Below are 18,669 nucleotides of genomic sequence, written 5' to 3'. Positions count from 1 at the left end.
CACCACCACCACCACTAGCATATAACAAAACTGATTATCTTCCACCTTACACAGGGCAGTTCTGAGGCAGAGAACCTACAATGCATTCCTGAGGCACACTTGAACACAAGCCATTGCTTTTATGATCCACACTTCATCCTACTTAACTAGCATTGCCATATTTCAAAAAGTGAAACTATTTTGAGCTCTGGCCAATGTTTGGGCAATGTTGTTGAGCTTTTTTAAAATAGCTAATTCTCAATTCATGGCTGTTTTCTCACTGCATCCTGGTTGTGTCATGGAAAGTCAAGATGTATGGCCTCTTCGCCCAATTGGTGGCACAATTTTACCTCCAGAAACAATATGGGAAATAGCCTGCCGGTGGCTATTGAGGAGAAGGGCGCCTCAAAGGGCATCTAGCACTTCAAATTCAGAATCTGAATCACTGACCAGGGCCTCATACATATTGACTGTCTTGAGTTCTATCGCCTCTTCCTCAAGGCCTAGTATAGGTGCCAGGATGTAGCTGTTGCCAGCACTGCGGTTCAGTGCCTCGTACTCAAATGAACATGCACACCTGTTGTCTCTTCCTAGGTCATGTGGGTGGGCCCCATCACTTCCACCTGTGTTGTCATCACCGCTCTCTTCATCTGTGCTTCGGGTAATACAGAAGCTGAAAGAGAAAGTAAAAGGTGAGAATCAGGTCAATAGACCCAGGGCTTGCAACAGGCATAATGGAAGAAAATGAAGCACTTTGGAGGGCTGGAACTTCAAAGGCAGATTTGCATTTCTGCAGTTAGATGGTTCTCTTTGCACAGCAGGGGCGTAGCCAGGATGAAAATTAGGGGGGCAAGGGGCAGGGCCAAGGGGTGGGGGGAGGGGCCACAGTGGGGCAAGGAAAGCTCCCTTCTCCCTTGCCAGCTTTCCCTCCACCCGCCCCGGCGATCGCGGAGGGGGAGGAGGGGATCGGAGCAGCCCGATTTCGGGCTGCTCCGACCCCCTCCTCCCCCTCCTCGAATGGCAGGGGCGAGGGGGCGCCAGGATCAGCCCGAAATCGGGCTGCTCCGACTCCCTCCTCCCCCTCCGCGATCGGCAGGGGCGAAGGGGCGCCAGGATCAGCCTGAAATCGGGCTGCTCCAATCCCCTCCTCCCCCTCTGCGATTGCCGGGGTGGGTGGAGGGAAAGCCCCAGAGCCGCTGTGGGGCAGGCGGAGGGAAAGCCAGCCAAATGCTTTGCGCGGCTCTGGGGCTTTCCCTCCGCCCGCCCCACAGCCAGCCAGGGAGAAGGGAGACGGCACCGGGCGGGCAGCAGGGCAGGCTAGCCAGCGGCCCTGCTTCTAGGGGGGGCAACTGCCCCCTCCTGCCCCCCTGCCTACGCCCATGTTGCACAGCTTCCTATGTCCTGTTCCAGTTTACTGATACCTTTCCAATGTGCACAGCCTGTTTTTGAAATCCATGCTTCGACTTTTAAACAAGTGCAAAGATTAACATCTGGCCATTTGCCACTCCCCTCCTGCCTGCAAAGTGCACCCCCACCTTAGGTTACCTTTCATCAATGCAAAAAAAGAAAAAGGAAGGGGCCTCAGGCATGTAAAAGGTAAATGTAAAGGACCCCTGGATGGTTAAGTCCAGTCAAAGTTAACTGGGGTTGTGGCGCTCATTTCGCTTTCAGGCCGAGGGAGACTGCATTTGTCCACAGACAGCTTTCCGGGTCATGTGGACAACAGGACTAAACTGTTTCTGGTGCAATGGAACACTGTGATGGAAACCAGAGCGCACAGAAACACTGTTTACTTTCCTGCTGCAGCCGTACCTATTTATCTACTCGCACTGGTATGTTTTCAAACTGCTAGGTTGGCAGGAGCTAAGACAGAGCAATGGGAGCTCACCCCATCATGGGGATTCAAACCATCAACCTTCTGTTCAGGAAGCCCAAGAGGCTCAGTGGTTTAGACCACAGTGCCACCCGCATCCCTCAGGGCACAGGTGAGAGACGGGGAGCCCCCCCCCCCGCCCTGCCCTGCCAGAGCACTGAAGGCAATTAAAAAGAGATCCTTGCTACTTGTGCTGTGGACTCTCATGCCCTCTTTTAGCTCTAGACAAACAAGACTTGCTGGTTGTTGCATTGCTTCAAAAACCTATTTGATCAGGGGAGGCAATGCACTCAAATTGTGCATATGTGTGTGTGCACCATGAGGAGGGGTGTCTCTCCAAAAGTCACTTTCCACTCACAACATACCACTATTCTATCCATGTTTTCTAAGGAGATAGGGGACTCACTTGCTGCATGGAGTTGTGTGGTCCTTGCTGTTGTTTTGCACACTTTTATTTTTCTAGTGGTAGCGGAACTTATGCCACTGCCCAAAAAATGAATCAGGGGAGCTTGTCAAGCCACTGAACAAGGCCTGATTTGCTGGAAGTGTCTACCCTTGTTTTAAAGATTTTAGCCCAAATATTTGATCCAATAGTTTATGTCCTTTGCAAAAGCAGGGGATCTGCTGAGCCCACTGGTGGCATCTGGCTGGGGCTGGATTAGGACTGCCAGAGGCCCTGAGCACTGAAAAGATTATGGTGCTCTCCCCAATTTGTAGTTCAAAATAAGTTCAAAATAAAAAAGAGAAAAGAAAAATCAAGAAGAGTACGAGTGGAGTGTAAGGAAGACTAGCAAAGTTCTGATTTTTCACATGACCACTTAAATGCTTTAAAATATATATATCAAAGGTCACCCCCACCAAAAAACCCCCACAAACAAACAAATAAATAAATAAATAAATAAAATGGTCACTTTTTTGGGTACCCCTGTTTTGCTAGTGCCCTAAGCACATCCTTTTGGATAATTCAGCCCTGAATCTGGCAATTCAGGATGAGACCTACTTCTCATTCACCCTCCTCCTACCACAACAAATATGCACTGTAGCATCTATATTTCAGGTCCTTTTCACTCATTCATATTTATCTTTCCAAGATGCTGCCAGCCCAAACATGTCAGCTCTACAACCCCTAGATAATCATATAATCACTTACTATGAAATTGGAAAGCCGTCACCTGAAAAACAAACAGCAGAACTTTATGAGAAAACGTCCCTCCAGAAAAGTACAGTTTAAAAACTGCAAACAGCTTTTGTTAAAAATGTAACAAGCAATATCAGATGAACAATGGAAGTGCAGCTTACACCCTAATCCCAACAAAGGAGAATACAGCTGCTCTGTTGTTCTGTATGTGGCAGGGTGGCACTGGTGCAGCTCTTAGGCGAAACGGCCTATCAACATTTATGTGCTTTTGTATACCCTTGAGTGAAGGACGGTACACTCCTTCTGTCTGGCATGGTTGTCCTATTCCACCGAGCACATAGCTTCGGGAGGGACGCACATGGAGCTGTGATGGACACCTGCCTAGTCAGCCACATCAGCCAAATCAACCCTGGCAATCAATAGGGTGACAGATGTGCAGTCAGATCACTTCTTCGCGCTCCTTCCCTTATAGTTCCTTTTAACTGTTTGTCTTTGTTTCCACCTTTTACATATGATATAATCACCTCTTTTATTTTTCCCTTACCTGTTTTAAGTCTTGTGTACAGTTTACCTGTATGTTTTATCTTATGCTGGTCTGTGGCCAAATTAAAGTTTGATATACATTTATGTGCTGGCAGCACAACTAATCAATGGGCTGTTGAAACCGGGCAATAGTTTTGAAGAGCGGTCAGAAACTATGGATCTTGCAAGCCATTGTGAAACCTGAACCTATCATCCTCCGAAAACCTGGAGGAACTTCTGGATTTGGGAAAAAGACAACAACACCTGCTCACATTTAAGAGGCATGATTACTTTCACTGGTACCTGAGTACACTTCTCAAAGTCCTTTGGATCCCCACTTTCCCCCCATTTTGAAGTTGTCTCTTGTATCTCACCTCCCTTTCACCATCTTCCACTCTTTCTGCCCATGAACACATTCACTGTTCACAGATCTGGCTGGATGTTTTACAGCATTAAAAAACAAGCAAACTCCAAGTAGCTGATCTGACCAATTAGCACACACCTTGGTGGCTTCCTGAACCTTTCAGCTCCCTGAACAAAAATGATATTGCCTGCTATCCCTTCAACCTTGTACTGTACCTTGGAAATGTTTTTGAGGACACTCATGTGCCCATGTTCATTTGCAGGTACTTGGTTTCACCTCTTTGGAGCGGCTATTCACATTCCAAGGGCAGCTCCCTCTTAGGGTTGCCAGACTCAATAGAGGACAGGACTTCTGTGCCTTTAATTGCCCTGCTCTCTTTTGAGTCTGGAAACCTTAAAGAGAAACCAGCAGACCCTTTGTTTAATTTCCAAGCAAAGAGTCTGCTGGTTTCTCTTTAAGGTTCCCAGACTCAAAAGAGAGCAGAGCAATTAAAGGCACAGAAGTCCTGTCCTCTATTGAGTCTGGCAACCCTACTCCCACTTGCACAAGATCCCCTTTGGATTCCTTCTAACTGCACACAAGTGCACTGAAATGTTTGGAAGTGCCTTCCAAAGCTGTATTAACAATTTGTTGGGTCCAACACATGACTTCTGCATGGAAGGCAAAGTTCTAGGCGAAAGTCATTCTGGTTGCATGGTCCCAAGCTCCCCCACCACAAGCCCACGTGAAACTTAGTACAACAAATTTCAGAATGGGGCGGGGCGGGGATGGGGATGTGGGTCTTTATTCCAAATTCTGTCTTTTGCATTACAAGTTTGAAATCTTAAATTCAAGGGGGTGAATGCAATGTGACACTAGGGTCAATGATCTGCCGGTGCAAGAAATTCTCCTTGCACGAGAGAACATTCTCCCCCGCTTCTCTCCACACGCACACTCCTTAAATCTGTCCCAGCAGTTCTACCAACTCTCTGGAGAAGATGTGGAGGAGGTTACATTGCTCAAGCAGAAATCCTTGCACTTACTGGACTCATTAGCAGAAAACTGCCCAAGGTCTGCATCCCAAGTTATGCTCAGAACTACCTGCAGTTCACTAGTCCCACAGACAGGGTTCCTAAATCCTTCACCCTGGTCCACCCTCCCTGGTCCCGAGGACTAATGCAGCAGAGTCCCTCCCTCCAGTTCTTCATATATCATTTGACTCTGTCAAATCAGAGAAGCCCTTGTTTTCTGAATGAAAACTGACTCACTCACCAGGTGCATTTCTTCTGTGGCAGACAAAACACGTAAGAATGCCGGTGATAACAAGGGTGATCAGAACAAGCACGATGATGGCGAAATCCGACATCTTGGACCCTAGGGCAATACAGCAAAGGCTGAGATTTACAGTAAGAGACTTGCAAAAATTCTTGTTTGGTACAAGTCGTGCTCACGTTCAGTGACCACCCCCCCCCCTAGTCAGATGGGACTGTAGTACAGCCTACCTTGCAGGGCTATTGTGAAGAATGAAATAACTGCAGCTAGGGCCATGGATATCTTAAGCTGAGCCTTCTCGCCACCATGGGCCAAAGGCGGGTCAAAGCTCAGAAGGAGCTCCTGCTTGCAAGAGGGGTTAAAAATAATAATAAAAGGTTTCTTCAGCTGTGTTTGAAGCAAGAAGAAGAACAAGCAAGTAGTAGGTCCCTTGTGCGGAGAAGACAGAGAAATGCTTTTGGGTGGCAGAAAGAAGACAGAGTTGCTCAACCCCTACTTTGCCTCTGTCTTCACCCAAAAGGAAAGCAGGGCCCAACCTGGTGATAACAGAATAAACGATGCAAGAAGGGAGCTGCAGCCCAAGATAGAAAAAGAGGTGGTGAGGGAACACCTAGCTACTTTAAATGAATTCAAATATCCAGGGCCAGAGGAGTGGCACCCCAGGGTACTAAAGGGTGCATATTTGCATGCCTATTCATACTGATATGTTCGTTTCAATGCACATGTCCCCCAAATATATACATTTTTGTAAACACTGCTTGGAAAACTGCACCGCAAAATTCAGTTAAGGGTAAATTTTGTAGGGTGGCACTGTTTAGGTTCTCACGCTGTTTTGAAAAGTGTGGATTTGATACAACTGCCTTTAAATGTGAACTAAATTTAAATTCTTCCCAATCCCTAGTTCTGAGAATAGGTCATAGGACTTCAGCTTGAAGGGGAATCAAAACATTTTAAATCCTTTCCTACGTTAAATGCATCCTGAAAAGTGGCAGGCAAAAGGTTGGAGCCTAACTTTCCTGTAGTCCCTAGTATGTAAGGGGTTTGGTGAAAACAAACAAACAAACAAAAACTTGTAGCAAGTCCCCCCCTCCCCCAATGGGGGATGCATTCAAAAATGGCACTTCCAACTTGCAGCCTGAATTCTGCCACCTTCAAGCCTGCCACACAGGCAACTTCACTTCCTCCTTTCCCTTCGCTTTCCTATCAAGTGCGGTTTTTACCAGTAGGCTGTGGTAAAGGCTTCCCTGTAGTAGTCCCTGCCGTAGTTGCTGGTGTTGAAGTTGTAGCTGGACCTGCAAATCAAGGCAAATATCCTGCGTCAGCAGAAAGTAGACTGGCTTTCACCCACAGAACAACTGAAGCAAGGTTGGAGGAGAATCTATGCAGCAGCCGTTAGAACTCCCCACCCCACCCCAGTGTATTCACAGGGCGAATTTCATCTCCTGTGCTACACAAAAGACTTTGGGATCGAGGTGTCAGGTGCTTCTGCTGGGGTGTCAAATGGGGTGACCTTTAGAAACAGGCTCATGTCGGACAGGGTCTTCTTCTTTTTGCCCCGGCACTTTCTCCATGAAAACCAGCTCTTTACCGCTCAATTGGAGCAAACAGCAACCTGCAGGAAATCGAAATAGCTATTTGCTCCAATTCAGCAGTAAATATCGGGTTTTCCTGTGGAAAGCGGTGGGGCACCAAAAACAACCCCACCCCACCCCCACACGTTCAGACACGAACCAGGAAACCATGGACCTGTGCCTAGAAAGTGTGGGGCGAAAGTTAAGTCTGGATGAGCCCTAAATGAAATAAAAATCTAAATTCTCACTCTCCGGAAATGACAGTGAACAAATGTTCCTCAAAACTGAGAACTCCCTCCAGCAGTTAAAGTATATGTAGGCCACTTAGGAACCTGATCTTTTTTGTAACACATCTTAGGGCCGGGATACACCAGTTACTAGTACATTTGTATTCCATGTTAGCCCTATTCAGAGAAGACTCACTGAAAGGCATGAACAGGACTAATTCAGGTCCACCCATGTCAGTGTGTCTGCTGTGGCTGAAAATGACACTTGTGCTTCTATAGGTGCAGAAGCACATTCCTGGCTGCTAGTGAGAGTATCCTCTTCCCCAAGTCGAGTCCTAAAGATGCAATGAAAGCCCCACAGTACAGCTTGGTTAGTTTTTGGAGCTGAAAATGCTGGTCCCTGTAACGAGGTAAACTTTACCTGTCACATGCAACCATGGGTAGTATCCAGCTACTTTATCAGTACAGTGGTGCCTCGCTTAACGAAAGGTTTTTTTCTAGCGGAGGTTGCCTTGCTAGACGAATGCGTTTTACGAAAAATTCGTCTAGTGAATCGCGGTTTCCCATAGGAATGCATTGAAATTCAATTAATGCGTTCCTATGGGCCAAAAAAAAAAAATATTCAATGCATTCCTATGGGATTCGCTAGACGAATTTTTCATTATAAGAAAAGACCTGTGGAACGAATTAAATTCGTCTAGCGAGGCACCACTGTACATCTGTGCTCAAGGGCCAAACCAGGGGGAGTAGCCAAGGCCCCACCGCCAACACGGTCTTCCTAGTTTGCGAAGGAGCCTTAGGGACAGAAGCAGACTTCTGGGTTCTTGGCACACAGAGAGAAGGAAAGGGTGACTAGAGCCATTGAGAAGGATTTTGACATTTCCTGGAAAGGCCCCTGAGCAGAGAATTTTTTGCAGTGAACCACAGAGCTTTACCTGCATTGCACATTCCCCTACCCTCCCTGAGAATTCAGGTTGCCCTCCTCCAGCAGTCTAAAACAACAGGAAGGCCACACTAATGTTCCTCACGTTTTGCCGTGGTGAGCTCTCTTGAGTTGAAGCTGCCAGATGTGGTTCTTCCTCCGAACACCATCCAAGCTGTGCTTGTGGCATCTGAGAGATTATTAAAGATACGTCAAGTTGAAAGTCTCCATACTTTGCCTTCCCCACATGCACTCATGTCCCCCAGTGTCACTGTTCTCTTGGTAGGACTCAGCTGGGAGAAAACCATGCCCTGGGAAGTGCTGTGGTGTGGCATTGCAAGGCATTGAGAAGGTTTTGGCATCCCTCATCTGCACACCCCTTTGCTGTCTAGACTGGGCTTCCACCTCCTCACACTTGATATACAACTAGAGACGAGTTGAGTTTACAGGGGCAGGTCTGCTACTGTCATGCCCAGCTGCACCCTTTGAGACTGCAGGGTGAAGGAATCCTTAATTTCTATTTCCCCTCCATCCATGATCATGTGGACAACTGGAGGATGCCTTCAACAAGGGGGAGAAACAGTGGACAAAAGCAGAAGAAGGGCAATTGGGGGCATTCCCCAATGGCTGCCTGCTGTAGCAGTTGAAGGCCAGGCAGAGAGGCAGGTGACCCCGCCTCAATCACGCACACATTTCCCACCCACAACTCAAAACTGAACAGCCTATCATTTGACAACAGCTTACCTGCCACAGCTGTGGTGTACATTGTGAACTCAGTGCTAGGCCCCGAAGTAGATGGCACTGGAGGTCCTGCAAGCAAAAGCAGGAATGCATTTTTCTCTCTCCATCCCTCCCCTTTTCTGAAGAACAGATCAGTTCTTTTTTGCATGTAAGATTCTGATAATCATTAGATGTACTGATTGTGCTTAAGCACTGTTCGTATTGCACAGCATTTATTCCTGCACATACCATGTTTCTCCGAAAATAAGCCATACCCCAAAAATAAGCCATGCCCCAAAAATAAGCCATGCCCCAAAAATAAGCCATACTTAATAAAAAAAAAGACATCCCCTGAAAATAAACCACCGTGTGTGTTTTTGAGGGAAAAAATAATAAGACGGTGTCTTATTTTTGGAGAAACACGGCAATATGTATCCTGCACCATCAATGTAACTGGTGTTTTACAGGGCAGCTAGCACACTGCAAAGGTGGAGTTTTTTGGGTGGGGTGTGTGTGTGTCAGTTTGGATGATACCTGTGGGTCCCTTCCAAACCTGCAATCCTGCATATGTTTAGAGTGAGACAGGAAACCTGCTGAACCAATCAAACCAGTCTTTTTTGTTAAGGTAATAGCCTTGGCTGGCCAGTTAAGTACTGCCATTTACATGTTGTAGGAGGCTGCCAGAGAGACAAGTGGGTAGGCTTTTCTCCACCTCACCTGGCTGGATACCATATCAATCTAAGATGGGGAACTCTATGTGAGAGAGAGTTTTGGCTGACCCTGGAAGCTGCAGAAGCAGGGACGTGTCTGCTGTACGCTAGACCCAAAGCTGTGACTTGGATCTTCCCTAGGAACCTAATGGGCAAGTAAGATCTGTGGAGTTAAAATGCTGTGGGTTCCCAATTCACACTTGTCCTTTGTTTTTTAGATATACCCGGTAGGATTGTAGCCTTCTGCCTTATTGATCTTTCTGAACTGAATTTTATGTTAAGAATGTAAGAATGTCTACTGAATAAGGCCAATGGCCCATCTAGTTCAGCATCCTGTTTTCACAGGCCAACCAAATGCCTAAGTGAACTAGGGAGCAGAACACATTGTTTTATTGTGTACTGTGGTTGTAATTATTGTACACTGCTATGGTATGTTTTTAAAATGTAGCTCATAAATTTGTCAGATAAAAATCTATTTCATGTGAAGAATTTCAGATACTGGAGCTCTTAACGGTCAAGCCTGGACAAAAACGATTGTTATAAATTGGGGTGTTTTTTTTAGCTGCTTTGGAGCAGCTATTGTTACACTATGTATTGCTTTGCTTTATGCTGTATTCTGGTTTTATTGAATTTGTATGTAGCCATTTTACTGCATTTTTAATTAAATATTATTATTATTATTATTTGAATAAATAAATGAATTGGGTTTCCTAAAACTAAATCACTCTGAAGCTACATTGTGTCTCTTTGCATAGCAGAGGTTGTTGGATGTTCTTACTTTGCACATTTATCCGAATAGCTTTACTCTGCTGGCTCTGCGTGCTGACCCCTGCGTGCTGTGTGCTGACCCTGTTTTCAACTTCACAGTAGTATCTGCCAGCATCCGATGCCTCCAGCCGGTCAAAGGCAAGCACAGCTTCCTTGCCCACAAGGGTTGCATTGCCTCCTTGCACTTGTTTGAACCAGCGGTAAGTGATGGGCGGAGAGCCGCTGGTCAGGCACATCAGGTTGAACCTCATCACGCCAGGCAGGCTGGTTTCATCATCATTGGTGGCCTTAATGACAGGCTTGGTCACTGGAACTGGGGAGCAAAGCGATACTTATCAAACACCTGCAGCAAATTTGGTGCTTGCACAGCTCAAGCAGACATAGCATGCGAGAACAGTAAAGGAAGATGACTGAAGATACTTTGGAATTGTCAGGTTCAAGGAGAATGTGATCCTCAAGGTCCCACTTCTTCGCACAATTGATAAAAAGATTGGGGACCTGTCCCCTCCCTCCATTTAGAACATAAGAACCCCCCCCCTCCTGGATCAGGCCCATCTTGTCCAGCATCCTGTTCTCACAGAGGCCAAACAGATGCCTCTTCTGAGAAACCTGCAAGTAGGGCCCAAGCACAACAGTACTCCCCCCTCCTATGGTTTCCAGCAACTGGTTTTCGGGGGGGGGGAACCTTGCTGCCTCCAACTGTGAAGGCAGAGCTGAGCCACTGTAGCTAGTAGCCATTGATAGCCCTCTCCCCCCTGAATTTGGCTAATCCTCTTTTAAAGCCAGTCCCATCTGTCACCAAGTCACCTTGCAAAGAAGCAGCTGAACACCTGAATGGTGAAAGCAAAGCTATATATTTTTCTTTCTTTACATTTTTTTAAAACCTGCTTGAGAATCCTTAATAAAAAGCAAACCACACATTTTCTGAGTAAACAAAATAGAAAATGATATTATGCAACTTTTAAAAAAAAAACGTTTTGAATTTTTAACCATGCAGCCTTGTCAGCATATTAGTGCAGGTTACCTCTTTTAACCTTCAGTGTGATGATCCTTGATATTGTTACCCTGGTATTGTTTTTGGTCAGGAAGGTAACTTCACAGGCATATCGCCCTCTATCTGCCATGCCGAGAGAGTGGATCAGGAGGGAGACATCACCCAGGGGCTGTTTTGGAACGGTGAGTCGGTCTCTGAAATGCACCACAGGTGTCTGGTCCCCGGAGTCATTATCCCGGCGAAATATGGCTCTATTATGATGATCCACCTGCCTCCAAGCAACACCTTGTTCCAGGAAGTCAGGAGATGGGTCGTACAGACATGGCAAAGTGACTGAAGCCCTCCAGGTGCCGTGGGTCTCGTGGGGGCCAGTCAAATCCAGAACAACTGGGGGAGGAGCAAGATAAGCAGAAGGTTATTATATTATTTCACAGGACTGATTGATTGATATACCAAAAATTTAGGCCTGTGCAACTAAAGTGGATTGAAGAGCCCTGGTCTGGGAAATCAATTTTATTTATTTATTTGCTTATTTATTTAAACACACCACACACACACACGACTTTTAGCAGTTAAGAAAGTGATGGGGAAATGCACAAAAAAGTGTGGGATGAACAATCTAGTTCAGCCCCCTGCAATGCAGGAATATACAGCTGTCTCTTAAGGGGATTGAACCTGTGACTTTGATGCTATCTGCACCATGCTCTAACCATCTGACCCATTTGAGTAGATCCACTACCCAACATCAGATTTACAGAGATGCCCCAGCAACTTACCGGTACCAGGTGTCTCTGCCCAACCCCAAAATGCAAAATTGTTGCTTCTTCACACACATGTGTAAACCTTCCCCTTACCTGCAGAAGATAGGACTCATCAACTCCCCTCTCCCCAAGCTGTGATGGCTTTCATATGCCAAGCACTCAAGGGACATACCAAGCAAACAGCATCCTTCACTGGCTCCTTACCTGAGAACAACCAAGCTGTTCTGTTTTCTAGCAGCCCCAATAATAGAATCACAGAATTGTAGAGTTAAAAGGGACCCCCAGGGGTCATCTACTCCAACCCCCCCAAAATGCAGGAATCTCAGCTAAAGCATCCAGGACAGCTAAACCTCTGTTTAAAAACCTCCAATGTGCCTATTTTCACTTATTGCTGCATGTTGATGGGATGGCATAAGAATAGGTTGTCATAGGTTTAGGGGTTCAGATTCCCATGGGTCCCTTCCAAACCTGTGATTCTGTTTATGTGAAAAACAGAATTAGTGGGAAACCTGCTAAACTAGCTCCTTGGCTAGCCAGTTAAGTACTGACATCTACATGTCCTAAGAGTTTGCCATATATAGACAAATGAGGGGGCCTTTTCCTTGGCTGGATACCACTGTCATCCTAGGATGAAGAACAATAGGCCATTAGTGGGGTGGCTGTGTGTGAGTTGTGCCTGATGTGTTGTTCCACGTTGGATCCCAAACTGTGACTTGAGGCTTCTCTGGAAACCTAATGCCAGATGTGCTGCAGCATTAATGCTGTGAGCACCTTCATCCTTTGCACAGGTTGTACCTGCAATACACATGTAAATAAACCTATATATCCTAAAGACACCACAGTCTCCGCTGACCTTTATTCCAAGGAAACTAAACCTGGGTAAGCACAGGAGCCCCTGGAGGCTCTCGCTGTTCAGAGAATGGGGGGCCTGTAACAATATTGTCTACCAGATCAGAGCATTAGCCTGCTTGGGCGTGGCCAAGGGGGCTGCCCCCCAAATCAAGTAAATCAATAAAAATACTTAACTGAGGCTCTGCCCCCCCAACATAAATCCTGGCTACGCCCATGCCAGCCCATTCACCTCAACCATGTTGACACTCTCACGTTTTTCACACAGGGGCCTTTCTGAGCCCTATTAAGGGCTGAACCTGTCATCTTTTGCACACAAGGCTCACAAGCAGGAGGCCCACAAGCAGAACCTGCCTATGACAATGAAGTTAGCACATAGCCATTGTGGCTTGTACACAGGCATTAAGAACTAATAACGGGCACCTCCTTGCATAAAGAGACACCAACTGACCTCTGAAGCCATCTGCCTGAGAAGGGAAAACACACTGCCATATAAGCAAAGCAAACAGCAACAACAGATTAATCAAAACAATTGAGTTCAATAAAGTCATGGGCAGCAGAAAGCCATGCTGAAATAGACAGTGGCTGACATCTTGTATAAAGAGAAACCAATCCAACATTGAAACCAATCTGCCTGACAAAGGAATAGCCAACCAAGAGCCAGAACACCTATAAAATGAAAGATGCAGGACTAAAGCCTGACCTCTGTTTATAAATTAAATAAATACAGAGGTGTAGCTCAAGTTTTCTTGACCATAAGAACACAGCAAAATCCGTGCTGGGCCAGTCCAAAAGGGGCCCTTCTAGTCCAGCATCCTAGACACTTGCCAACCGAAGGCCTCAATAAGAAACCCCAGGGCAGGACCTGAGCACAACATAGCTCTCCCTACTGCATCTGAGACTGGAGGTAGCACAAACCCTATGTGGCTAGAAAATGACTGGCATTTCCTTGCTGAAAGAGACCAACTGAATATTGAAGCAATCTGCCTGACAAAGGAATATCCAACCAACAGAGTCCCTGTGAAATCAAAGTTGCAAGAGACCCTTTTTGCCTCAGTGAAAAGCACAAACACGGGAGCAGGAAGAGGCTGCAAATTTTGTAAGAAATACATTTCTATAAAAACAATGCCAGAAAACAACCTCATAAGTAATTTGGCATGAAGCTAAGATTATGCAAGTTTAAGGCATCTGCTACATTTTGAAAACCACACCTGTTCCATCCACCTGTTCAAGCCCCCATGACATGCTAAACACTTCATACTTCTTTCTTAAACATATCAAAGAATGACGTTTGGCTTATCTAGTAAATGTGAATGAGAGGACAGAATGAAAAGGATGAAAAGCCTTGCAGAATTTTAAAGATACAGCAAATGTAGAGTGGCATAAAACCATCAGATTAATTGCTGTCACTTAAGTGCCTAGGCAGATTTACAGAAAGAAAGCATACAAAATGTTCTACAAGTTCTTTGCAAGTTTTCTGGTTTTCTGTAATTTAATCAAAGCAATAATATATAGCTAGGAGTGATTAAGCAAACAGCAACATTAGTGAAATTTCCCGCCTCTTCCTCACAACAATGCAACAGAGCAACATCACTCATTTCAGCTGCAACACACAAACTGTGACTTTACTGTTTTCCTACCCATGCCTAGTTTTTAAAAGTCTGCCACCTGGTTAATTGTGTGGCACATTATTTAGCCTATTGGTTTATTTATATATAAAAAAGCCTGAGTATATTGCTGCATCATAAAAAAATATCAAAGCAGCTTACAGCAATAAAACCATGAAACAATAGAGCCATAAAAAGTTAAAAACCTTTAAAAGTTTTAATCTAAAAAAATGAAACATTGCAGCCCAGATTGTTACTCTTATGAGTTTGAAGAACAAAGTATTGTATATCTCATTTAAACAATATTAAAATTGCATCCTGAAAGGACTCACCTTTTCCATGGATAGAGGGTGCAAGCAGCAGAAACCACAGCCAAGCTAAGTTGACCATGATTGCCAGAGTCTGATGCTCTGATTGCTCCTTACTCTGTGTTAACTAGTAAGGAGCTAGATCCTTCAAGGGTGCAGTGAACAAAACTTCTCTGTCTCTGCTCCCTACTAACCGGACAACTGTATCGCTGTATCTCAGATTTTTATACCAGTGCCAGCGTATCTTCGTCCCCCTTTTTCTGTTCAAAAAGGAAAGGAAAGGAGGGGCATCTTCCAATTGGCTACATGCATCAAGGACATTATTGGAGTAAGCTGGTTGATTATAATAAAAAAAACAAGGAAAAGCAATATCATCACCTTTGCAATGAATGGAAGGGAAAAATGCACTCGTTTGCAGGCTGAAGGGTTTATTTGGAAGAACCTTGTAATAGTTATGTCTTGATTTCTGCATGACCTTTAGAAAGAACTTTGTTTTAAAATCAGATGGTTTTTTTCCCAACACACACTTCTTCTTCTTCTTCTTCTCTCCCCCCCCCCCATCTCCATTTTTTGCATCCTCTCCTTCTGCTCACATTTCATGTATATTTGCTAAGTTTCTAAGTTTCAGGGTAACCCTAAATGGGCTGAGAGACTTTGACACCTGAACTGGACATTTAGAACTTAAATTTCAAGCACAAAAAGCTCTGTCGGTCCCATAGAAACTGAACATACAGTAGATTTAATTTATTTATTTATAAGTGTTATGGTTTATATCCCCCCTCCCCACACACATGGTGTGGATGTGGCCTTAATTGAAGAAACGTAGGTAGGTAGTTGGGGAGCAGGGAAGAAAAACAGAGGAAGCAGACTAGGGGCAGGGGAGAGTGTGGACATGCTGTGAATATATGCCTGTCTGCCTATGTTTTCTGCTTTGTGAAATGGTTTCTGCGACCTCTGAGGGCATCATAGTGCCACTGTCAGGACTGAGGCCTTCTGCTGATGCAATGGAGCAGGCCTGTTGAGTGTCAGGTTCAGTAAGGGAGTTGAAAGGGCGAGGAAGAATCATGGTGGATATTTATTAGGTGCAGCCGGATCAGTTGATGTCATTCAGGGGCCACATCTGCCCCACACATTTGAAGCCTTATGACGCCACTTTTAAACACTCATGGCTTGCCCTCAATGATCCTGGGAAGTGTAGTTTGTTCAGGGCGCATCTGCACCAGACATTAAGAGAACATGGCTTCCCAGAAGGAATTCTGGGAGTTGTAGTTTGTTAAGGGCGCTGAGAGTTGTGAGGAGACTCCTACTCCCCCTGCAAGAACTATAGTTCCCAAATCTCCCTGAGAAGAGGGATTGAGTGTTAAAGCACTCTGTGAACTATAGTTCTGGGAGGGGAATAGGAGCTTCCTAACAACTCCCAGCGCCCTTAACAAACTACAACTCCCAAAATTCTTTCTGGGAAGCCATGTTCTCTTAATGTCTGGTGCAGATAGTCCTGTTGTCAGGCATCCAAGAGATGCCTGAAAGTCAACATTGAGGATGTCTTCCAAATCTCTGGTGACACCAAATGCCCAACTTCTATTTGGGGCCAGCTGGGCATCAGTAACCCTGGTGTGGGGACAAGTAACAGCCCTCTTTCAGATAAGCTCTGGCTAAGCTGGGATATAAAGGCTCAGGTGGTCTTTAAGGTACAGTGGTACCTCTACTTACGAATTTAATGTGTTCCGAAGGCACATTCGTAAGTCGAAAAAAATTGTGAGTCGAATCTCATAGGAATGCATTGGGAGAAAAAATTCGTAAGTCGAAGCAACCCTATCTGAAAATTCGTAAGTAGAAGAAAATCCTATCTAAACCGCATCCAAGATGGCGGACGGAGCTCCATTCGTAAGTAGAAACATTCGTAAGTAGAGTTATTCGTAAGTAGAGGTACCGCTGTGCATGGAGCTAAAGTTGTTCAGGGCCTTGTATATCAGCACATCCAACCTGAGAGCCTTTCTTAATTTTGGGAACCCTTAGAATAGAATAGACCTATGCTTTCTCTGACAGAAATGCTAGATGCATATAAAATGCTTATATTAACCAATCCATTCATATGGCCTTTCAGAAAGGCAAAGTTGGTTAGACAAATTCATGAGGAGAGGTCTATGGATGGCTACTAGCCAGGATGGCTTTGCTTGGCCCTCCATAGTAGGAGGGCAGCAATGCTTCTGAATGCCAGTTTCCATAAATTTCTGCTCAAGTCCTGCTTTTGGGTTTCCCATAGGGGTATCTGATCGGTCAATGTGAGAACAGGACATAGGACTAGATGGGCCATTGGCCTGATTCAGCAGGACTCTTCTGCAGTTCTTATGTGCTCGAAAGCTTCTGTCTTAACATGGTAGCTTCTTCGCTACAACCTTCCTCTCTGAGTCTTGTGTTCCTGCATTAACTCTTGGCCCAGCTAAGCTGTCAGGTTGGTTTGCAGGGCAGTGTGGTAGACGCCATAGCAAAAGAGAAGACTTCTCATGAGATCTTGGGGCCCAAGCATCTTTAACAGCTTGTTAAGACCTTGCAAATGGGCAGGGTGGCAGAACCTTTAAAAGGACCAGCCACCCTCTTTCCTCTTGTTGAAGAATTGGGATGGTGGGCAGACTTTGGGCTGGAAATCCTTTTGGTCAACAGATCCAAATTCAACACTATGCCAGCCCGCCAGGGTGGGGTTGGGGTCTGTCTGTCAGTAAAGTTCAGCTAGTTTTCACTCATGCATCTGACTTGGCCAATTATTGGGTTGGCAGGAGAAGGGGACCAGAGTAATTTCCCTGCAACCTCCCAGACTTATCTGGAACCTTACTTTAAAAAAACAAGGACAGTTCTCAATAACAGTCTGGCAGCTGACCTCCTGAAAGGGGCATGATATGGCAAATGTTCTTTGCTGGTACAATCTTTCAAAACAATTGAAGCTGTTTCCATCTTGTTATTATATACATTCTTGCAGCTTCATATTTATAGAACAACCAAAGGTCACAGCCTGAAAGCATCTAGACAGTTAGAATTGTTAGAGACAAACCTTTTGCCATCTTGGATTAATAACCCTCCTGCTTCTTGTGGAGGTGGGTGGGTGAGACAATACACCACAGGTGTCAAACACAAGGCCCGTGGGCCAAATCTGGCGTGCCAGAGCTCATCATGTGGCCCGCCGAGCGCCCCAGCCAGCGGGACCCAGCAGCGAGACCTTGCTGCTGAAGCGCCGCGCCGACAAAGCGCCGACAAACAGCTGGGGCCGGGGGGGGGGTTAGAAAGGCAGCCGGAGCAGCGCTGCGTGGAGTGCCCCGAGCCAAAGCAGGAGGAGGAGGAGGCAGCTTGCTGGGTCAGCACCCGGCAGCGCCGCACGGAGAGTCCCGAGCCTCTGTGACGCAGCAGTGCTCTGTAGCACTTTGAATCCTCCTCCTCCTGCCACAGCTCGGCGCCTAGAAATGGCTGCTGCTGCTGCTGCTGCTGCTGCTGCTGCTGCTGCTGCTGAAGCACAGACAAAGCACCCAGCAGCGCCGTGTGGAGGAGGAGGATTCAAAGTGCTACAGAGCTGCGTCCCAGAGGCTCGGGACTCTCCGCATGGCGCTGCCGGGCACCGACCTGGCAAGCCGCCTCCTCCTCCTCTTGCCTCACCTCCTCCTCCTCCTGCCGCGGCTCAGCCTCATGAACGTGAGCTCAGCAGCGGCTAGCCTCACAAACGTGCAACTCTGAGGCTTTACGCACTTCTCCTAAAACGGACACCCGCTGCTTCACGCTGCACGGGAAATGCTTTTTGCCCCTGGGTCCCTTCGCGCTCTATTCTGGCGCTGAATCAAGGCGGCGACCCCCCCTTCCCTTTCTTTCTTCCTCTCTCTCGTTCTTATTCTTTCTTTCCCTCTCCTTCCTTCCTTCTTTATCTGTCTTCTCTCCCTCTTTCTTTTTCTTTCCTTCTTTATTCCTTCTTTCCTACTCTTCTTTCTCTCACCTCTTTCCTTCCTCTCTCCCTCCTTCTCCCTCTTTTCTTTCTTTCTTTCTTCCTTCCGTCCTTCCGTCCTTCCCATCTTTCTTCCTCTCCCTCATTCTTATTCTTTCTTTCCCTCTACTTCCTTCCTTCTTT

The 18,669-nt window shown here is 46.1% G+C and overlaps 1 protein-coding gene across 1 annotated transcript; it reads right to left on the bottom strand.

The window, feature by feature from the left end:
* Positions 1-37: 37 nt before the first annotated feature.
* On the bottom strand, positions 38-14,646 carry VSIG4 (V-set and immunoglobulin domain containing 4). The gene is made up of 9 exons (XM_088665421.1): positions 14,589-14,646; positions 11,070-11,426; positions 10,056-10,358; positions 8,592-8,657; positions 7,954-8,037; positions 6,348-6,419; positions 5,128-5,229; positions 3,003-3,024; positions 38-652 (listed from the first exon to the last, which is right to left on the bottom strand). Exons 1-9 carry the CDS (start codon positions 14,644-14,646, stop codon positions 385-387), a joined length of 1,332 nt encoding a protein of 443 aa, XP_088521547.1. The 3' UTR covers positions 38-384.
* Positions 14,647-18,669: the final 4,023 nt, after the last annotated feature.

The sequence above is a fragment of the Zootoca vivipara genome, chromosome Z2 (assembly GCF_965207765.1).
Source record: "Zootoca vivipara chromosome Z2, rZooViv2.hap1.1, whole genome shotgun sequence".
NCBI lineage: Eukaryota > Metazoa > Chordata > Lepidosauria > Squamata > Lacertidae > Zootoca > Zootoca vivipara.
This window is presented reverse-complemented; position numbering and strand designations above follow the sequence as displayed.